This window comes from Prionailurus bengalensis, chromosome D2, assembly GCF_016509475.1.
Source record: "Prionailurus bengalensis isolate Pbe53 chromosome D2, Fcat_Pben_1.1_paternal_pri, whole genome shotgun sequence".
NCBI classification, from domain to species: Eukaryota; Metazoa; Chordata; class Mammalia; order Carnivora; family Felidae; genus Prionailurus; species Prionailurus bengalensis.
Genome location: NC_057351.1, coordinates 34,029,113 through 34,045,865, shown reverse-complemented (window position 1 = coordinate 34,045,865; position 16,753 = coordinate 34,029,113). Strand labels below are relative to the sequence as shown.

Sequence of the window (16,753 nt, the reverse complement as noted above, 5' to 3'; positions counted from 1 at the left end):
TACTTTTATAGTTACTTTTATAATTGGGTAGAAAATTTTAGTTAAGGGGAAAAAAAACTTCTTATGGCTCCTTGACCTTAATTAACTTTTCAGATTTTTGAAAAATAGTATTTGAGGGCAAGAGGTGATGTTCAAAATATTTAACTAGTAGGACTTCAGAGCCCCAACACATGGATGGTAGCTAAAGGAGGGAGGGGTGTCAGAGGCCCTATGCCCTATGGTTGCTGGATCATGAAGTGGAAAGAGGCTGGGTAGTAGGAGGCCATATGGAAGGGATCTTCAAACAGCTATTTCTGATTATCAACCCTGCTTAAGGGTCCTCACCAACTGGATCCAACTAGCTCCTTCCCCCCATGCCCCCACCAGCCCTCTGCCTGCTCATTGCCAACCCTCAAACTCTTCTGTCTACTGCAGTGATTTATTTATCATTTCTTCCCTTTTTTAAAGTAATCTCTATACCAAACATGGGGCTTGAACTCATGACCCCAAGATCAAGAGTCACATGCTCCACCAACTAAGCCAACCAGGTGCCCCTATTCATCATTTCTTGAGAATGCCTTGCCTTTTCATGTCTTCACGATTTTCCCTATACATAGAATGCCTTTCTCCTCCTTGTTTGGCAAACTTCTTTGCATTTTTATAGGCCCAGGTAAAATATCACCTCCTCTATAAAGTCTTCCTTGACTTCCCAAGGCAGAATTGTTTCCTCATCATTGTTCCATATACCTTATACATACTTTTATTATAGCATTTGTCACGTTGAACTGCAGTCTTGGTTCTGTCTCTTTCACAAAGCTGTGAGCTCCTTGAGGACTAAGACTATGTCCCACTCATTCTTGTATCCCCAGCATCTAAAACAATGTCTGGTGTCCAGGTACTAATTTTTTTTAAAAGGTTGTTGAATGACTGCCAATGGGACTGCAAGGTCAGGGGGCCCTAGACTATCTTTTCTCCCAATTTTCTATTTAAAACTCAGCAACAGGGCACCTGGATGGCTCAGTGGGTTACGTGGTCGACTTCGGCTCAAGTCATGATCTCCCAGTTCATGAGTTCAAGCCCCACGTCAGGCTCTGTGCTGACAGCTCAGAGCCTAGAGCCTGCTTTGGATTCTTTGTCTCCCTCTCTCTAAACCTCCCCTGCTTGTGCTCACTCTCTCTCTCAAAAAAAAATAAACAAACATTAAAAAAATTAAAGCTCAGCAACAGTCCTGATACATGCTACAACATTGATGGAAGTGGAAAACATTATGGCAAGCAAAAGAAATCAGTCACAAAAGGGGTGCCTGGCTGGCTCAGTCAGTAGAGCATGTGACTCTTGATCTCGGGGTTGTGAGTTCAAGCCCCACTTTGGGTGTAGAGATTACTTAAAAATCTGGGAAAAAAAGTCTCTCACAAAAGACCACATATTATATGATTCTATATATATGAAATGCCCAGCATAGGCAAACCCACAGAGACAGACCTAGATTAGGGGATTGAGGAGATGGAGAGAAAAAGGGAGTGACTGCTAACGAGCATGGGGTTTCTTTTTGAGGTGATAAAAATGTTCTGGAATTGATTATGGTGATGGTTGCACAGCTCTGAATATAAAAATCATTAAGTTGTACATTTTAAGCGGGTGAATTGTATAGTATGTGAATTATATCTCAATACTACTGTTATGGGGCACCTGGGTGGCTCAGCCGGTTAAGCATCTGACTTCAGCTCAAGTCACGATCTCTCGGCTAGTGAGTTCAAGCCCTGCATCGGACTCTGTGCTGACAGCTCAGAGCCTGGAGCCTGCTTCAGATTCTGTGTCTCCCTCTCTCTCTGCACCTCCCCAGTTCACGCTCTCTCTCTCTCTCTCTCAAAAATAAATTTAAAAACACATTTTGGGGTGCCTGAGTGGCTCAGTCAGTTAAGCATCCCACTTTGGCTCAGGTCATGATCTCACCAGTTTGTGAGTTTGAGCCCGCATTGGGGTCTGTGCTGACAACCCAGAGCCTGTAGCCTGCTTCAGATGCTGTGTCTCCCTCTCTCTCCCCTTCTCTACTCGCGCTCTGTCTCTGAAAAATTAGTAAATGTTAAAAAAAAAAAAATTAAATAGTACTATTATTTATTTTTTTATTATTTTATTTGTGGCTTTTGTTTGGTTTGCTTGTTTGAGGTTTTTTTGTTTTTTGTTTTTTTTTAAGAGAGAGCATGCATGAGCACCTGAGCTGTGCAAGCTAGGGAGGGGCAGAGGGATAGGAAGAAAGAAAGAGAATGTTAAGCAGGCTCCACATCCAGTGCTGGGGTGGGGGATGGGGAGCCCCACAGGGGGCTCAGCTTGATCTCACAACTGTGAGATCATGACCATGAGATCATGACCTGAGCCTAATCAAGAGTCAGACGCTTAACAGGTGCCTCTATAGTATTGTTATTTAAAAAGAACCTCAGCAACTTCTCCCACTGTATCTGATTCAAAGGGAAGGTTCAAATGTTTGCTGCTGGGGAGGAAGATGGACACACTGGGGGTGAGTGTGGAGGAGCAGATGAGGGGTGTGGTGTAGGGGGTTGGCTTGGGAAAGGCAGAGCATAAGTGGAAATCAAGTTGAGTCCTCCTAATAGAACGGGCCACAGAATATTTCAGAAGGAGGGCTTCTGGTGTAAACGGAAACCACTTCAATGAAATCAGGTTTCAGAAAAAAGAAGGATGAGGTTAGCTGAGAAGAGTGAAATTTTACTTTGAAACTAGTGGCTGAGTGTGGTCTCCTCATTTGACCTGGGAATCTTTTAAGAGAAAAGAGTTATAATATAGGCAGGGGTGGAAATACTAATACACTTAGCCTGGAAACCCCAGCATCTCCAAAGTAGGGAACTTGAAAGGGGGCTGCTCTCCTTTTCCCAGGCTGGGCCCTGCCAGGAGGTCATAGGAAGCCAGCTGAATCCTGTCTCTGCCACTTACCAGGTGTGATGCCTCCGGCAAGTCTCCCTCTGTGTTTCCACTTTCTCTACTGTAAAATAGGGCCAATGATAGCACCTTCCTCATAGGACTGTTGTAAGGATTAAACCAGACACAGTGTGCAATACAGGGGTGCTTGGGTGGCTCAGTCAGTAGAGCATGTGACTCTTGATCTCGGGGCATGAGTTCAAGCCCCATGTTGACCATAGAACTTACTTTAAAAAACAAAACAAGGGGCGCCTGGGTGGCTCAGTCGGTTAAGCGTCCGACTTGGGCTCAGGTCATGATCTCGCAGTCTGTGAGTTCAAGCCCAGCATCGGGGTCTGTGCTGACAGCTTGGAGCCTGGAGCCTGCTTCAGATTCTGTGTGTCCCTCTCTCTCTGCCCCTCCCCTGCTTACACTCCATGTCTCTCTCTCTCTCAAAAGTAAACATTAAAAAATTAAAAAACAAAACAGTGTCTAATACATAGTGAGGACTAGAAGAAGGCAGTCCCTAAGGTGAGTGACAGGTTAATATATGGAACCCTGAAACTGGTTGCTGGAGAAGTGGATGTTCCTGATAGTCTTGAGAGAGAGATTAGGGAAGAGATAGTAGCTGGCAGGGGAAGGGGGGAGTCAGGTCAGGGTGGTGGCTGGGAAATGGTCTGAAAAGAGCAGTGTCATTGCTCAATCCCACCAGTGGGGCTCACACTTCCTGTTTTCAGTGTCTGTGAGCCCAGATGCTGGAGCTGCTCATGTTGGAACAAGATCTTTCTTGGCCCCTCAGGGGAAATGCAGAGGCTGAGAAGCAACTCAGCCTGGGCTGGGTCCCTTAGCTTCACATCATGCCTTTTCTTTCCTGGCAAGTTTCAGCTCCCACAAAACCCACAAATGCAATCCTGGGGTGGAAGAGAGGGGACTCCCACTCAATCTATAGTTTTATAGTATAAGCCATCATTTTTGTGCCTTTATTAGGTGCCAGGATTATACTAAGAAATTTGTGAACTCACGAATCCTTATAACATTCTTGGGAGGTAGATATTACGGTCTCTTTTTTTCAGATGGGGAAACTGGGGCACAGAGAGGTTAAGAGTCTTTCCCTTGTCACACAGCTAGTGTCAGAGCCAGGGTTCTAGTCCAGACCACTTGACTCTGTAACCCATGCTCTGAACCACTGTATCATAGTAATAAGACAACATGCCAGATTAGAGGGACTAAAAATGAAATACTCTGGGTCCCTGACCTCCAGAGGCCCATGATCTAGGGAACCTCTGAACAGGAAGCCCAGGAGACCTTGCACCCCCAAACCCCACTCAGAAAACTGATTGCTCATGCAGAGAATGCATGCTGACAAATCTTGAATTTACTGAGCCCTTCACATAATCTGGCCAGTTGTCCCCAAAGGATTTCAACCAGGAGTTCTTATAAGAAACACCTGGGAAACTTTTCTAACATCACAAGCCCTGGCACCAGTCCTGACCTGAATCACAATGTCTTGGTGGGGGGGCATGGTCATGTATGTATTTTTTAAAAGGTTTTCATGTGACTTGGTTAAGAAACACTGCTAAAAACCATTAACATAGGTTGGAAATCCCAACACTTTAGCATCCAACTATATCTCCCCACTTCTTTAGAAACTGATGTTTGGTTCAAAATACGTGGTCACCTCTATTAGGATACCACCTAGGTTTAGATTCTGGGTCCTCTGATACTAGGGATAGCAGTGACTGGTCATGAGCTTCATTAACACACTGAGAAAACTCAGCACCAGCCCCTCACACAGATGATGGGAAATTGTTTTCTATTCCCTGAATGACACAGACCCAAGCCAGACTGGGTTTTGAATCAGCAGTTTTCACTCATGCCAGTGTTCTCCTAGGTTGAGGTCAACCCCAGGATTGTTATGGGCAGAGCAAAGAGAATATGGTGGGACTTATCCTAGAGGATCACTGTGTACAGCCGTACAAGATGTGCGTCGTACAAAGGCATCAGGCTAAGGAGGGAATTGAGGGCAGACATCCAATCTGCACACTAGGCTGTACCTTACATGCTATGCAGGACCTATTCTACAATTCTTCTAGCCTCTACTTCTCAAAGTGCCATTAAGTCCGGAGATTCAGCCCCCAAGGAACTCTGAGGTATATGCCGCCATCATCATTTTCCACTTTTTATGCTCCCCAACTTCCTCCCAAACAAGTACCAAGAAAGAACCAAAGTCTTCATAAAAATCACATTTTTTGATCATATTTATTCAAAATTACAAAAATAGATATAAATAAAAATAGCAGAATATAATTATTAAATATTCAGTGTATAGGAGTGGTCCTCACTTCACCCAGTGAGGATTGGATAGACTCAGCTGAAAGGTCAGAAGGAATAACTGGCCAAGAAAGAACATCTATGTAAAAGTGAAACTGAAAATTTAGTGCTGGTCACGGGCCATGCCCCAGAATGATACATTCATAGGCATCACATGAGAGACTCAAAAGGACATTGGAGTCCATGACCTCTCCAGACAGACCATTCTATGTGGCATCATAGTCCATTCAGTTTAGGGAAATATCTAGACTTGCAGTCAGACACAGGAATACCAGCTGTTACTCATTCACACTGACACAGCCTGTGCACGGGTGTGCAAACATACATACACATATATAATATTTCCTGATACATTCATGGAATGTCAGAGCCCTTCCCTAAGTCATTAGTGTCTCCACTCCCCAAACCACTGTTCCACAGTGGCCGAGCTCACTCAAAAGACCTCAGTTCTGTTCTACTTCCTAATTGAGAAATTGTTCCTTTTCCCAACAGTGGGCCTCATGAATGCCCACTGTTGGGGGAGCTGGCTCTCCTTCTAGCTGTGCACAGGAAATGGCATTTTTAACTCCAGGAGGCTTTAGTTCCGAAAAAGACAAACTACTGGTCAATACCATCCTGGGTCAGAACGAGCCCTCCATCCTGGCCACAGAGGATCTGGGCACTCAGCACCCAGGCCTGTATCTACGGATAAAGCTATTGTTGCTCACCCTGGCGGGCGGCACATGCAAAACCATCTCTGCAGAGCCTATCTTCCTCAGTTTCTTCCTTATATATAGCTGATGCAGGTGGTTCTACTGCAAAAACGACAGCATGGGAGTGGGTGGTACCCTTCTCTTCCCTTGGCTCCCTGGGGAGCCTCAGAGGTCTAGGCCATTCTGCTCCCCAGTGTGCCTTTGGATCCAAGGCAGGAAGCCTGAGACTCTTGTGTAGACGCCCGGCTTGTCCTTCATGGCACATCCACTCCCCCAGCTCACAATCCCAGTCAGAGTCAGGCGGCCGTGGATAGAGCAGACCAGAGGGCCCCCAGAGTCTCCCTGTTAAGCCAAAGACACAAAAGGTGAGCCCAGAGAGAAGTGAAGAGGGGGCCATCTGATCCAATCACCCAATCATACGCAAGAGAGAGAGAAGGGAGAGTTTCTTAGAGTCAAAATCCTTAGTGACTCCCCACTTTCTACCACATAAAGTTTAAAATGCTCTGCTTGTTTTTCAAAGCCCTGCTATCTGCCACAATTCCATCTACATTCTCAGATCCTTTTCCTCCCCATCCTGGACTATGCCATGTTCACCCATTTTTGTATCTTTCAACTGGAACATTTTCCTTTCTTCCCTAGACCTCCTCAAATCCCTGCAGAGTCACATTCTCTTTAAAGCCTTCCCTCCAGTTGGCACTCACTTTCTGCTCCCAAACATCTAATCATTTACAATTCATACCACACCCTGAGCACTGAGTTGTATTGTTTTCTATTGTTTTCCTCTTTCTTGTGGTCTTATTTCTTTCCCTCCCCAGTGCAAAGTGTCTAGCACAGAGCCAGGCTCACAGCAAATGTTTGGGAAACATATAAGGGTTAGTTTAAACTGTCTAAGACCTAAGCTCCTAATACTGGCTTCTTTGGTTGGACAGAGGCTCCCCAGAGCTGGCAGGTACAGGCCCAGGAGCCCTGGGGAGGTTTGGGGGTGACAAGGAGAGAAGCTAGAACTCTCACCTGGCAGGAATCTGTTTCCCATTGTGGGTCAGCAGCACACAGCATTTTGGTGGTGATTTCAGAGCCGTAGTAGTGGGGCTGCTGACACTCCTGGTAGGAAATCAGCTTCACAGAAGTCATTTTCAGCTGCTCTGGATAGAGATAGTCAGCTGGAGGGAGGAAACAAGGAGAAGTTTACATTGAGCTGTATATGTCTAGTCTTTCCACTGGGACTCTCTGCTGGAGTGAGGACCAAAAAGTGTCCTCACCAGGGAAAACCTTTATTCATTTCCACCCAAATCTGAGCCTTTACTCCATGTATAGCCCCTCACCCCCCATCTATTTACCTTTATGGCCCATTACTCCCTAAACAGTGCTCCCTACTCCATCCCTGGACCCGTCTGCTACCTCCACAACGCTCTCATCTCTATCTCTACGGCCCTCTCTTGATCAAGTTGAGTTCACTTCCAGGTTACAACACTCCCTCAGAACCCTCTCAGCCAGCCCCAAATGTCACTTACTGGTATTCTCTTTTCCAAAGCCAGTGATCTCACAGCTTGTGCCAAAATGAGCATCACCATACGATGGGGGCAAACAGATGGTTTGTATGGACCTGGATGGCTGTGCACACTGGCCTGTGTTGGATCTGATCTTCAGCAAGGCTGGTGGAGGAGGGAAGCAGGAGAGGTCAGGGGGAAAGATCTCCACCTGGTCAGTTGGTCACCATGTTTCGCCTCCAAATGCTGAAGGACTGGCTGTCTATCCCTAAATCGGTTAGGGTCAGAGATCATCCTGGAAAGTCTGCTTGTAGCTTATTACCTGAAACAAGTCTCCCCTGTCCCATGTCTCAAGGGCTTTTTGTTACAGCTGCCAACAAGAGCTTGGCCAGCCAGAGCCGCTGTATACAGCCATGGTTGTTTTCTGTGAACAGCCCTGGCTGATGTAGATGAGCTGAATTCAGCCCAATGCTCTAAGTTGCAGATCCTGGGACAGGCAGAGGTTGTATCCAACAAAAGAAGGGGCCTCCCAGCCCAAGCCATATGCCCACAGGGTCACTGCCATCCATAGGAGGCTAAATGTTTGAAAATTTAAAGACTCTGCAGAGGAGCAGCAGGCCCTTCACATATGTCCTTTTGTTATATAAAGTAGGCTTTTCAGTTCCCCTACAACCTCAACCTCCCACTTGGTTCTCTTTTTGGACCCCTCTTCCTCCAACCATCATCATTATGGCAGATAAGGGTTTTCTACTCACCGATATCATTGTGGTGAGCAAGAGTGTCAGCACTATAGTCCTCATGCAAGATGAGATTTTCCACTTCAAACTTCATCTGCCCAAGTGTATCAGAGTTAAGCTTTGACCGACCCAGGTAGACAATGTAGTCCTCCTTCTTCGGGTTATTACTGTGGGAGGGGAGACCTGTTAGATAGTCTGATCTCATGAGATCTTGTCACTTCCCCTCCACAGCAAGCTCAGAGCATGACTTGAGCCATGGGCCATGGGCCACATGGAGAGGGGCTAAGGGGGTAGAATTTAAGCGGAATCCTTTGCTGGGAAGGAGAATGGGATGTGTCTGGGGTAAGGTAGGAGGGTCAGGGAGAAGAGACAGAGGGACGTACATGAAGCAATGTGTGGCGCTGACCACCCAGCAAGGACTGATGAGGCTGCCTCCGCACAAGTAGGTGACAGAGCCTCCACGGTGCCTCCTATAGATGGCTGCAAACCAAGGCTGGTTCTCGATGGTGGTGAATTCTCCCCCAATAATCTTAAAGCGAGGCCTCAGAGCCTTCTGGCCACACTGAAACTCTGCTGTTTTTGGAGGAGACAGGGGACTTTTTCCTGGAGGAGACAGGGGACGTTTTCCTGGAGGAGAAAGAGAGGGATGTCTTGGGGAGGCAAGTAGGATAGTGTCCCTCTCTTGTCCTTTGACCTCCCAGTTTTTCAAAGCTGGGCAGACCTCCCTCCTCAACTCTCCTGATGGAATAAGGCGGTGTATGAGGCTGTCCCCTTCTACCCTACTGTCATAAATAGTTCAGTGACACTCACCAAAAGAGCAGTCGTGCACCATGCACTGTTGGACAAACTGGTTTAAGCCAACCTGCACATAGCACCATGGCTTTCTCTGGTTGTCCGGGTTCCTGGTAACACAGAGGGGAAGGCGGGGGGGGGGGGGGGTGTTGTCATTCCAACCCAGAATACGTTTCCTTCCCCTCCAGGGAAAACTCAGCCAGAGGCCTTGCTTTTCTCATGCTATGATCAGTACTCTTGAAACACAGGATGGTACCAAAGGTTCCTGTGTGGCTACGGGAGGGTCTTTGTTGCCCCACCTCACCTGCAATAATTGTGTTTCCCCAAGCCCAGCTGAAGGGCATCAGATCGGAGGGCATGGTACTCTTTCAGAAGAACGGCAGCAGAGTTCCAGGCCAGGCAGGGCCGGCCCACGATGTCGGTGTTGGCCTTCCCTCGGTAAGAGTGACCATTCCCCTGATAGCAGGTTTTCGATGTATCTAAGGAAGAATGTGAGGATGAGAGATATTAGAAAGAGGAGGAAATTCAGACAGGCGTTTTAGAGATCCTGTCAGGCCTTGCATGATTTCAGACCTGGCAGAAAACACTAGAAAGGATCTCCTTCCGTCCCCACCCCACATTTGTGCAGCCACAGATTCATGAGACAGTGTGTCTGTGTACATCACATGGGGATCAAGATGTCCTCCACTCTACCTCCAGCCCTTAACTCCTGCCTGCTCTTACATCCCACCCATCTCTCCCTGTCCCCAAATCTCTGGTGTCCCCTACTCCCGAGTTAGAGTCAAGATATCCATACCTATCTCACAGTGTTCTCCTTGGAATTTCTTTGGACAGCTGCATCGCTGAATGTTGGAGAAGTACTTGTAGGACACACATGTTCCTCCATTCAGGCAGCCGCAGTTTGCTGGAGAGCACAGAGGTGGAGGGGTAAGCAAGGAGTGTGGGAGGAGGCAAAGGGGGAGCCAGCCCTGCAACAGGGTCAGGGAGGGGCTGCCCCCTGAGGCTTTTCCCAGATGTCTGTACTGCCAGATATTATGCAAGGGATGGATACTCACATGCATCAGACACTGGATGAAGTTCATGGCTGCCCTGGAAATGATGAGAGGGAGGGGAAAGTTCATCAAAGGTGCCATGCTCCTGGGACCCAAGGGGAAGGATAAACTGGCCTCCTGCCAAATCTCACCTTTTCCTCCAGCTCCCTCTCTCTTCACCTTGTTCATATCTAACTAGCCCTCAAATGGAAGATCATAGGTTTCAAGCAGGGAGAAATGGATTGACTCAAGCAAGCTAGGGTGCAAGAGAGCTAGGCCAGTCTCTGCAGTTTCTTCTTCCCTTGGCTGAAGGTGTGAACTCCCTTGGTTTTCAGGGTCCCCACAGCCACACCTGTCCTATTTTCCTGAGAGGCTAGCCCCCTGTAGATGGAATCCAGAGGACCCCAGCTCCCTATGCACCTCTCTCCTTCCTTCCCCTAACGCCGTTCAGGAGTCCTGCCAAGCCCCCTCCCGCCGCCATAAGTCAAAGCGGGGAAGCCACTTACTTCGGAGTCGCTCACCACCAGGACACAGAGGAGCAGGCAGGTCATCAGGATTCTCATGGTGGCCAGGCTGGGGCTCTAGACAGCACTCTACAAAGGAGGGAGAAGTCGACTTGAGGAAGGAGCAGAGGAGAGAGAAGGCGTGCCGGGTGGGTCACCGTAGTTCAGAACAGAAATCCCAAGGTCTCCCCAGAGGCGCGCCTGCTGTGACCAGGCTTCCCAGGCCCCGCCGCCTCTCTTCGCTGGAGGCTCAGGGGTTCCGGCACCCGAAGGGGATGCACAGGCACCGGGAGCGGTGACTCGGACTCTGCCGCTGCGGAGCCGGGCCGCTGGGGCGGCCGGGGTAGGGGGAAGGGAAACCCGCAGGAGCAGCCCTGCGCAATTAGGGTGGCCTGCACTCACCGGCGGCTACGGCAGGAGGGACTCGGCGCCGGGACGGCAGAGGCAGGTTGACACTGAAATCCGAGGGGCTCTGGGGCTCCAGCAGTTGCGCTGTGCTGCTAGCCCGCCGCCGGGCTCTATATCAGGACCCGCCCCAGCCCTGGCCCCGCCCCAGCCTGGGATCTCCCCAACCCCTCCCTTCTCTCCGCTTCCCAGGGGAAGTGTGTTTCCTCAACCTTGTCTGAGAGTGAGGGGCTGCGCGGTCCCCAGGGGAGGGGACGTACGAGGTCTGAAAACAGAGACACAGAGGCATCTAAATTCCTCGCCCTCTCCTCCCATTCACCTGTCCTGGGCCCCATCCCAGTGCATGGGGCCTCCGAATTGCTCTTGGGAGACTCTCCGTCCAGCTCTGATGTCTCTCCCCAGATCCCCTAAACAGCTCTTCTCCAGCCTTTACACCTTTGGGCCCCAAACGCCTGGGAGAATGATTCGGACCACTGGGTGTGGGGTCATAGTCCGCAGCTCAGAGAGCTAAGTCTGTTTCTCAACGTGAACATGCACGTGACACATGCTTGCTTACTCCTGCTAACAGGAGCTGTTGAATAGCAGCTCCCCGAAATTCATCAACACAACCAGTGGATAAGACAAAGTTGAGTTTATTGCTTACCGTCCTAAGGGCAGGAGCAGCGGGTAGGCAAGATCGGATTTTATTGAGAATTTAGAGTTTGGTTTAACTTAAGGGTAGCCTTTCAAAGTGAGGGCTTGGTAAGGATTACATAAGGATCACGCACGATATATTATTATAGGATTGTGAGAACAAAGTCTAAGGGCACAAACTGTTGATGCTTTCTATTAAAGTATTGATGGATCTTTCAAAAATTTCCTGTAACAAACAATCCCTTGATTTGCCTGGGCCAGAGTATAGTCAGTTAATAAAGACAATAGAATGTAAAGCCTTATTAAGGTAGACACTAAGCTGTGGAGGGGCAGGAAGTTCTGTTTTCATATCTGAGGAGAGAAACTGGGGAACTGGAGGACAAGAATGAGATTTGTTTTTCACTCTATGCCTTTTTGCACTGTTTCAACTTTTGAAAACATACCTTTATATCACCCATTCCAAAAATATAATTACAGTGGTTTTTTTTTGTTTTTAAAATTTATTTTGAGAGAGACAGCATGAATGGGGGGGAGGGCCAAAGAGAGGAGACAGAGAATTCCAAGCAAGCTCCTTGCTTCCAGCACAGAGCCCAACATAGGGCTTGAATCACAAAACTGTGAGATCATGACCTGAGCCGAAGAAACTAAGAGTGGGACACTTAACCGACTGAGCCACCCAGGTGCCCCATAATCACAGATTTAAAACAAACAAACAAACATATGTATTGGGGTGCCTGGGTGGCTCAGTCGGTTAAGCATCCCACTTCGGCTCAGGTCATGATCTCACAGTTGGTGGGTCCCAGCCCCTCATAGGGCTCTGCACTGGGCTTGGAGCCTGCTTGAAATTCTCTCTTCCCCCTCCTCCTCCCCCCACCCCTATGTCTCTCAAAATAAATAAATAAACTTTACAAAATGCATATGCTCAGTTGGCTCAGGTCATGAGGCGACGGTTGGTGAGCCCCGTATCAGGCTGTACCCTGACATTGTGGAGTCTGCTTGGGATTCTCTTTCTCCCTGTCTCTCTGCCCCTCACCCACTTGCTCTCATACTCTCTTTCTCTCAAAATAAATACTTTTAAAAAAATGCACATGTATTTAGTGTTCTAGACTTCACCGTAAAGCCTTGTTTCTAATGAGATAAAATAATTGCTTATCAAACAAGGTTGGCCTCCAGAAAGACAGGCCATGTGTAAAGGACTCCGCCCGCTTTACCTGCCCGAAGGCAAGCACACATAGTTGTATAGCCATGCACATTCACATATCTCTCAGGCATAGCTGAAGGAGCACAGCGGGGACTCTGAGGTTCAGTCAACCCTTTCCCTTTCCCCTGGTGTTGGGAACCAACACCTTCATGAAGGAATGGCTTGGGGTGACTTCCTTCTATCCAGAGGGACTGTCCCCTTAATGGGAAGAAAGAGGGCTGTGTCCCTGTAACTCATTAGCATCCTAAAGCCAAGCCCCAGGCTTGGTCCCTCTTTCTGCCTAGGCCTACAACATTTTGCTGCCTGGCAAACCTGAACCTTGGGTCTGGATCCACTTGAGAAGGGAAGGAGGAAGTCAGGGAGAATGCCAGTAGGAAGGAGGAAAGCTTCTTTGCTCTGCTCCAGCCAGAGGTCTCAAGATGCCAACCTCTGCTTGGGGGAAGTTCAAGTTAACCATTCAGCTTTCGTGAGGAAGGTGACCCATCATCCTCTGGAGAGGGTTTTTCTGTGTCCGGCTGAGCTGCCAGCTCTCAGGGAATGGACTGAGTCACAGGTGCTAGAGGCTTCAGAGCTGGCCTGGCTACCTCCTCTAGAAAACTGAAGCATGTTTTGTTTGGATTTAGAACCCATTAATTGCAAATAAACGTGATCAAAATGTAAACAGAGATGTTGCAGCCTGAGGACTTACCCCGAAACTACTAGGTTAGGTATCAGGAAATTCCCAGCACACTGTCATGATTCACAGAGCACCCCCAGCAGCTCTCATGACTCCAGATTACTTGGCTGGAGGCTGTCATGCTGATTCTTGAGAGCAGGATGACCTCATTTCCTTCTGGACAAAGAGGCTTGGAGACCGTTATGAAGCGTGACACTCTTCTTCCCTTTTCTTCCCCCTGCAGTGCCTTCACCTGGTTGAACAATCCTGGAGCCTCCAACTCTTTACCGTCTTACCACTGTATGATCTTTGGTGCTCCCTGAAACCTCTGTGTCCGTCTTTTGGTGCACAGCCTGTGCTAGTCTTTTCAATTCTTCAAGGGCAGAGACCACATCTTAAACATCTTTGTCTCTCCCTCAACCCTGGGTACGTGCCCTGTTCATGTAGGTGTTTTATGAGGAATGGATCAGTAAACAAGTGGCAATAGAAAGCTTTGGGGCACCCTGAAAGTTTTCCTACTCTCTTTCTTGCAGTGAAAAATAGTACTGGTATTGTTTCTGTCTTGTGCTAAAGAGCAATTTGACACAAACTATTCCTCTTTTGTTTTAAACAATTTTTTTTTTGAGAGAGAGAGAGAGAGAGAGAGAGAGAGAGCACGCCTGTGCCTGCGAGCAGAGGATGGATAGAGGGAGGGGAAGAATCTTAAGCAGGCTCCACCCCTAGTGCAGAGCCTGGTGCATGGGGCTTGACCTCACAACCATGAGATCATGACTTGAGCCAAAATCAAGAGTCAGACATTTAACCAACTGACCACCTAGTTGCCCCCAAACTATTCCTCTCTAAACTCTTGACAGCCTTATGACATAGCTGGAAATCGTGTCCATTTTGCAGATGAGGAAAATGAGGTGGAGAAAAGATACACACTTGATGAGTGGCAAAGCCAGCACTAGGACCCAGGTTTTCTGATCCTTATTCCCATGCTCTATACCTCACTGCCTCCACGGAGAAGGGAATAAGACAGAATGCTGTGAAGATGAGCGTCAGATGATGTACAATGTTCCAGCTCAGGGGAGCCCTCTTGCTGGTTTTGGGACCACCTTCCAGAATTCTCCTTGGGCTATGGGCCCCTAGTTCTTGGAAAGTCTGCACTGTAGTATGGGTTAGTTGCTTGCCTGAGTTCTAAGAACTAACTTGGTGGTCTAGGCTATCTGAAGTTTCTATCGAGGGTAAGAGAATAAGGAGCATAATGTATATGGTTTCATTCTGTTCCTGACTCCCAGAGTCACACCACCTGCCCCCACCTCTGTGTTTCAGAAGACCAAACTTCGAAGTCAGATGTGGCAACAGAGACTAATGAAGGGGTCCCCTTTCCCAAAGCTTCTTATAAAAGAGCAGGCAGATGCCAGGTGCGCAAGAAGAACCAGGATGTCCAAACTTGGCCTTGAGACTATGTCCAGGAAACTGGGCCCCTGAAAAGGCTATTTTCTGACCAGCAGGAACCAAAGGGAAGCTCACATCAAGGCACAGGATGTATTCCTGGTCTGCTGTACCAAAAATGTTCAACATGGCGGTGACTGGGCGGCTCAGTCAGTTGAGCTTCCGACTCTTGGTTTTGGCTCAGGTCACGGCCTGCGTTGGGCTCTGAGCTGGGCGTGGAGCCTGCTTGGGGTTCCCTCTCTCTCTCCCTCTGCACTTCTCTCTCAAATAAATAAAGTGAAAATAATAATAATAAAAAAAGAATGTTCAGCATGGTACTACACAGAGAGTAGCGTCTAGCCTCGGGTCTGCCACATCCAGGCTGAATAACCTCAGACAAGACACTTAACTCTCTTCATCTCAGTTCCTAGCTGCAAAATGAGGCAATGCCTGCTCTGCCTGTTCCTCACTTTGCAGATTGAATGAGATCATACTTGTGTGTGTGGAAGTGTTTGTTCATTCCTTTATTTATGGACCCAATGCCAAGGACAGTTCTGGATACTAGAGATAGAGGGATGAACTTTGTAAACTACAGTTCCTACCCTGAGTGCTTGCCTTGCCTTCCTGACTATGGCTGTACTGGGCCAGAAGACCAGCAATTCTCTGGAGTCTGTCCCAGGATTCCAGTTAAGTGGGGATGCCGTGTCCTTAGCCAATAGTTCCCAGCAGCTGGCCAGCTGCATGTGCTATTCACCCTCTATAGCCCTGACTCCCATTCCCCCCCCAACTTCTCTGCTGTCTGTGGCCTGAAGCTCCTCTCTTTCTTCCCCTACACCCAGGGCAGATTCCTCTGCAGTTCTGGGAAGGAGGCACTGAATGCTGGTCACATAGCTTCCCTGGGTCTGAGGACTCCCACGTGTGTTTAGAGCTAAGGGAAAAGACGCTGTTGTCACAGTATGCACTGAAACATGATAGGGGAGCTTCTGGAACCGCTAGGCCCCCAGCAGCCTGTGGAAAGAGTGGGGCAGAGGAAGCCACATACTTGCTTCCTTACTCATGGAAAGCAAAGAGCCCAGGGGCTGCATCCTGAGGTTATAGTCTGTCGTCAGTAATGCCCTAAACAGAGAGGCCACGTTGGTCCCTCCAGTTCAGCCTCTGACCCCTACTCTTTCTCACCCTTTACGCCTCACAATTTCTGTTCCAATTCCTACCCCGCTGAAGTCAATCAGCTCAGATCTCTGCGTGAATATTTTGAGCCTTGGCCAAATTTTTCTTCATCTTTAACCCAAATCTGTCTTTAACTTCCTAAATCAGGAACTTGTGTCCTTAAAGGAGTGTTGGTCACGGCTTTCTAGACGTAGATTCTGAGTCCCCTCCAAAAACTAAAGCTAGGTCCTAGAAATTCTGCTTAAGTTACCGTGCTGGACGGCAATGGCTCCTTAACTGGAAGGTAAGGGGATACCTAGGAAGAAAGGACTGGAAAGGGAAACTGGAAACTGGTGAGTACTACCAAGAAGTCGATGATGTTTAAGGAAATACATTAAGCCAGGAGCTAGTATATTAAAAAACATTGCTCAGAAGAAAACCAACATAGCATCCGTAGCCCATACGATGTATAATATCATGTGCTCATGGCTCTCCCGAGATGATTTCTATATGCTTCTCTGTCTGTAAAGCAAGTGCAAGCACTTCCCTTTCCATTACACAGAGAGGAAAATAGAGGGCTAATGAAGGGAAGTGAATCATCTGAGTTCATTCACTGAAAATGATGAGATTCAGAATTCACCGATTTTGAGGAAACTCATGACACATTTCCACCCTCTTCCCTCCTATTCTGAATCCTCACCGCCTCCCTTCCTGACCACCCTCAATCCCCACCCTCAGTCTCTTTGTCTTCTGAAGGTGCTTCTTTTCTCCAAACAGTGATTGATACTAGTGTGATGAGGCAGCCAAGCCCTGGGGGGAGGTCAGTTTCCTTTCA

At 48.1% G+C, this 16,753-nt stretch overlaps 1 protein-coding gene across 2 annotated transcripts; it reads right to left on the bottom strand.

Annotated features, from left to right (window-relative positions):
- Window positions 1-5,110: 5,110 nt before the first annotated feature.
- On the bottom strand, window positions 5,111-11,016 carry PLAU (plasminogen activator, urokinase). Of its 2 annotated transcripts, XM_043598120.1 has the most exons (11): window positions 10,865-11,016; window positions 10,466-10,552; window positions 9,984-10,017; window positions 9,725-9,832; window positions 9,233-9,407; window positions 8,947-9,038; window positions 8,520-8,763; window positions 8,155-8,303; window positions 7,424-7,564; window positions 6,924-7,072; window positions 5,111-6,254 (listed from the first exon to the last, which is right to left on the bottom strand). In XM_043598120.1, the coding sequence occupies exons 2-11, from the start codon at window positions 10,520-10,522 to the stop codon at window positions 6,078-6,080; spliced, it is 1,326 nt and encodes a 441-aa protein (XP_043454055.1). In that variant the 5' UTR covers window positions 10,523-10,552; window positions 10,865-11,016; the 3' UTR covers window positions 5,111-6,077. The 2 variants fall into 2 exon arrangements, with proteins under 2 accessions (XP_043454055.1, XP_043454054.1); XM_043598119.1 differs by having other exon boundaries at window positions 9,725-10,552; window positions 10,865-10,993.
- Between the last annotated feature and the right edge of the window lie 5,737 nt (window positions 11,017-16,753).

Coding starts and splice junctions, on each gene's coding strand:
- PLAU (XM_043598119.1), bottom strand. CDS start 10,148: ATGAACAAGGTGAAGAGAGAGGGAGCTGGAGGAAAAGGTGAGATTTGG. Junction 7,565..8,154: donor TGCTCACCACAATGATATCG/GTGAGTAGAAAA, acceptor CTCCTCCACCAG/CCTTGCTGAAGATCAGATCC. Junction 7,073..7,423: donor CTTTGGAAAAGAGAATACCA/GTAAGTGACATT, acceptor TCCTCCCTCCAG/CTGACTATCTCTATCCAGAG.